Source organism: Orycteropus afer, unplaced genomic scaffold (genome assembly GCF_000298275.1).
Source record: "Orycteropus afer afer isolate SDZICR_OR568_19922 unplaced genomic scaffold, OryAfe1.0 scaffold00799, whole genome shotgun sequence".
NCBI classification, from domain to species: domain Eukaryota; kingdom Metazoa; phylum Chordata; class Mammalia; order Tubulidentata; family Orycteropodidae; genus Orycteropus; species Orycteropus afer.
The window spans coordinates 179327-184712 of NW_006922386.1; the positions used below are offsets into that span (position 1 = coordinate 179327).

The window sequence follows — 5386 nt, forward strand, 5'->3', positions numbered from 1 at the left end:
TGTTAAATTTTTATTTCCCATGCATTCCTAACTTCTGAGTTATTTTCTTGTGCAAATACAGCCCTTCTGGTCTTCTATGGTTAATTATTCTAAGGAACATATCAATCTGCTGTAAATGTTCACTTTATGTGCCTGTTTATTGTTTGGCTGGAAGCCATGGGGATGAATTCAACTCCAGACCTGAAGGGTTACTAGGAGCCAGAGTCTCGGGGTTTTCACCAATCTCTATCTGACCAGTAAGTCTGGTCTTTTTTTCTTTTTCTTTTTCTTTATAATTTTCAGTTTTGTTTCACATCTGAAATATTTTGTGACAATGAGTGAAACACCATTTCTCTTCAATTTGCCATTCCCAGCATAGTAGATCATATGAATGTCTAACTCAAAATGGCCAGTACCCACCCATTTCAGCTCACTAATGTCTAGGATATCAATCTTTATTCATTCAATTTCATTTATAAAATCTTATAATTTTCCTAGATTCATACTTTGTATGTTTATTTTCTTATTGTTAATGAATGTTTGTAGCTGTTTCTTCCCATTTTAAGTCATGTGCAATCAACAAATGAAGGCCCCCAAAATTTGACTTCATCAAACCCATTAAGGCCAACTCTACTTGAGCCAACAGCACTTTACCAGTCGAGTTTTGAGTGCTATCCAACTTGAGGGGCTCATTTTCTGGCAATGTATCAGACAGTGTTTCACAACTATTCATATACCAACCAAAACCAAACTCACTGCCTTCAAGTTGGATCCAACTTGTAGCGACCCCTCCTTGGGTTTTCAAGGCAGTATCACTATGGAAGTAGATTGGCCAATTTCTGTAATATATAAGATACTATTTCAAAGATATTCACCATATTTTCAGAGGCCAATTTTTTTCAGAAATGGATAGCACCATCTTCCCAATTTCTGCTGAAACCTGACAATCATAAATGATCCTGTTGATATTTGAGATACCAATGGCATAGCTTCTAGCCTCACAGCAACATGCAAGACACTCAAGTATGATAAAACGTCAGATGAGTTGGAGATAAATAGGAGAACATAAAAACATACACATAAATATCCATGATTCATAAATAGGAAAAGTTGCTGGGTCATCCAGTCTCTACTACTTGAGCTCACTGGTAAATGTGATATACAGGTACGTCCATATTCAGAATGGAAAGTGTAAGCTTAGGTCTTCATTTTTGTTTCAAATCAGAGGTGAAGTTCTCCAGATACATAAATGTTATCATGACCCTTACCACAGACCAAACAGTTTTTGAAGAGTTCATTTCAACTTAGGATGACTTCTTGTGTGTCAGAGTATAACTATGCCCCCTAGGACTTTTTCATTTTATTTTGATTTGATTTGATTTGATTTATTGTTGTTGTGAATATACACAGAAAAACAAACATTAATTCAATGATTTCTATATGCTCAGCTCCGTGCCATTCTTCCATTATTTGCGTTGTACAGCCATTCCCATACTCTTTTCTGAATTGTTCCTCCAAAATTAACATAAACTCACTGCTCCCTAAGTTTCTTATCTAACCTCCAAGTTGCTGTGGTCAATTTGATCCCATAGTTCTTAAAAGAGCATTATGCTCAAGACAGATACTTTTTACTAGTTAAGGGTTTACAATAGCTGATTTGTTGGGAGTAAATTGCCAGGCCTTCCTTCTAAAGTGCTTCTTAGTGGATTTCCATCTCCAAACTTTTGATTAGCATCCGGGCATGTTCACTTTTTGCACCACCCAAGGACTTCTAACACAGAAGTTGTTTCAAAATCAGGTTTTGTGCTTATACAAAGTAAGGACTGAGCATATGTTTAAAAGAAATGAATAAATCTTAAAAAATGTTGAGAGATGGAACTCTTGGCTATATGGGTGACTTAGGAGATTTTCCTGATTTCTCTGGACTTTGTTTCCTCATCTGAAGTGAATGAATGGACTGCTGAATGAAGGACGATGATCAGAATATATGCACTTCAATTTCTCTGACTATGCACACCATATAGCAGTAAGTACCTATTTTCACCTGCCGTGATTATCCAGTTTTTTTTTCCCCTACAATGGAAATAATGCCATTTGTCCTTTTTATTTTTTTTCAGATAATTTAATTGTCTCAGGAACTTGAGCTCCTGAAATAATTCCATGGGAAAAATAAACAATGTAACTACATTCATTTTCTTGGGCCTTTCTCAGAACCAAGAGGTGGAAGAAATTTTTTCCGTGGTGTTTTCTTTTTTCTATATGGGTAGTCTTTTAGGAAACTTTGTCATCATGCTGACAGTGCGTATGGGCAACCTTCTCAATTCTCCTATGTATTTCTTTCTCAACTATTTGTCTTTTGTGGACATCTGTTTCGCTTCAGTTACAGCTCCCAAGATGATTGCTGACTTATTAGCCGAGAGAAAAACTATCTCCTATGTGGGGTGCATTTTGCAACTATTTGGAGTACATTTCTTGGGATGCACTGAAATCTTCCTCCTTGTCGTAATGGCCTATGATCGGTACGTGGCCATTTGTAAACCCCTGCACTATATGACCATCATGGACCGGGACAGATGCAATAAAATAATGTTGGGGATCTGGATAGGTGGCTTGTTACACACTGTTATCCTGCTGTCTTTAGTGCTCCAGCTCCCATTTTGTGGTCCCAATGTGATTGACCACTACTTTTGTGATGTCCACCCTATGCTGAAACTGGCCTGCACAGACACATATGTTGCTGGTGTTGTTGAGACAGCCAACAGTGGGTCCATCACTTTGGGGAGCTTTATTATCTTAATAATCTCCTACACTGTCATCCTGGTGTCCCTGAGAAAGCAGTCAGCAGGAGGCAGGCGCAAAGCTCTCTCCACTTGTGGCTCCCACATTGCTGTGGTCATAATTTTTTTTGGTCCCTGTACTTTCATGTACATGCGCCCTGATACTACCTTTGCTGAAGATAAAATGGTGGCTGTATTTTACACAAGTGTCACCCCTATGTTAAACCCCCTGATTTATACACTGAGAAATGCAGAAGTAAAAAATGCAATGAAAAAACTGTGGTATAGAAAGGTTTTCTGGAAGGCTAATGACAAATAGTTTGAAGTAATGATACTTTAACCAGATTGATTTTACTATATTTAGTTGTAGTTAACACAAGTATACAATGAAGACAGTAATGCTGAACTTGCATGGCTGTTTGGAGGAAAAAAAATGTTTTCTTCTCCCAATTTAATATTTTCTTTAAAAACTGAAAATCTATTTACTGTTTGGGACTGTGATTTGTATATGTTAAGCACTCAATATCATTTGTTGTATGAAAAAATTTGCAACATAGCTAACAAGTATTCAAGCTAAAGTATGCTGCTGTAAGTCCTTCCAGAACACAGATGCCTGTGAAAACTAAACACAGAAAGCTTGGAATGGGAGGAAAAAGGTGTACAGAATGAAAAAAAAAAAAAAAAAAAAAAGATAAAATACATCCTTAAAAGACAAAAGACCTATTCATATTCTCTGGTCTTGGGAAACTAAATATATATATATATAGGACCATTGGCCAAAGTAAGCACCTTTTAATTATATTAGCCTATGAGTATGCTTTGACTGTTGTTATTATTTTCCATCGAGTTGGCCCGGACTCATAGCAACCCCTCCTTGGGTTTCGGAGGCGGTATCACTAGGGAAGTAGATTATCCAACCTTCCTTCTAAGGAGTGGCTGGTGGGTGTGAACCGAGCCTTCGGCTTAGCAGTCAAGTGCCTTAGGCACTATGCTACCAGAGCTACTGTCTCTAATTGATATATAAAGCCTGTAGCTGCAGTCCTTGTACATGTGAAATGACTACCAGAAGATGCTGAAGAAACCGAGTGAACATAAAGCTACTTATGATGAATAGGTAACTGTGATTCAGTCAACAGGGTAAATACAATCCGTATTAATTGACCTCTTTCCTCCATGTCTGACCAAGCGACTGTACTCAATCAGTGAGTCATTTTCAGTGCTTCCTTGGCTGACTAACCGATTTCCATCTGCAAATTCTAGAGAGGCCCAATCTAGTCACATAAACTAATGCCTTCCTCATAAGAACTGATAACTCGTCCAAGTAATACTGTGTTTCTTCACCTTGGGATGCAAACTGGACTTTTTTTTTTCTGTTGCAGGTGAATATATTACTGATTATCTCTCTGCTTTGTTTCATTTCCTTTTCCACAATTATGCATATCCATTTATTATGTGTGTTATGTATATCCCTTATGCCTGTTTTGGTTGCAGAATATTTGTGTGTATGTATGTGTGCACGTGCAAACATTTCTCACATCAAGGTATATAGGTAGGGCTGAAAAATGTTGTTGATGTTGGTGTAATCACAGAAGTGAAGAGAAGAAAGATCAAAAAGCAGCAAGACATCTGAGTTAGAAGTTATAATGAAGAAACTCTTCCCCTGGAACTGTATAAATCTGGTTATTGTCCCAGATTGCACATGCATTCACTGGATCTCTGTGAGCCTCCATTTCATTGATTTTAAAATGAGGACTAGATGAGTGCTTCTCAAGCTTGGCAAATATTTGGAATCGCCTTGAGAGATTTTTAAACAAATAACAGAAACTATTCCAAGAGATTCTTATTCAGTAGGCCAGAGGTAAGCAATATACACAAATCTATATTTTTAAAAAGCTCCTCTGGTAATTTTTATGTAGTCAGACAGCTTGGACTTGGAAACATTGAGACTAGGTGGCATGAATCCAAGGAACCTGTGTTTGCATATATTTCCCCATCTGCTCTGATAACCAACGTGAAGGAAGCTAAAATATCATAAATGTATAAAACTGTGGAAGAAATAAATATAATCCATTTGATAATTTTCTTCACAATACTCTTTCCTGTATTTCTTCACAATAAATTATTGGAGATTGAGGGATAATAGTATTAATATTACATGTGTGAGGGACCTAAGAAGATAGACATTTTCAGGTTCATAACTCTCAGTGGCAGAGGACAGAATGGAATAATACTTAAGGTTCTACCAGTGATTTTTTAAAGTCACCCTTGTTCATAAAATTTGCTCTGAGTCAGTTCTTATCAGAGGAGTTCAAAGACTCTCCTCTTGGTTACTTGAGGGGAAATGATAAAGAGCTATGAGAACTCAGATTCTTCCCAGTTTTCAAAGGGAAAGACAGGTCAGCAATAGCAGTTCATATCATAATTTTACACCACAATATTTGTATGTGTTATGAGAGCTTTATAACAGTGCTTTCACAAGATTGGAGATGTAACTTTGATTGGAAACTTCATTGATGAAAATAAATGACAACCTTTCTCATTTTCCAAATAAAGAGTTTAATTTATTTCATGATGGAAAGCCATAAAAATATGCCTCCCTGTGTCTTTTAACCACTGATAATAATTCTGTT

The 5386-nt window shown here is 36.9% G+C and overlaps 1 protein-coding gene across 1 annotated transcript; it reads left to right on the forward strand.

The window, feature by feature from the left end:
- The first annotated feature begins 2124 nt into the window (after positions 1-2124).
- Positions 2125-3075, forward strand: LOC103211808 (olfactory receptor 4S2-like). Its single transcript, XM_007957791.2, has one exon. The coding sequence runs from the start codon at positions 2140-2142 to the stop codon at positions 3073-3075; it is 936 nt and encodes a 311-aa protein (XP_007955982.1). The 5' UTR covers positions 2125-2139.
- Positions 3076-5386: the final 2311 nt, after the last annotated feature.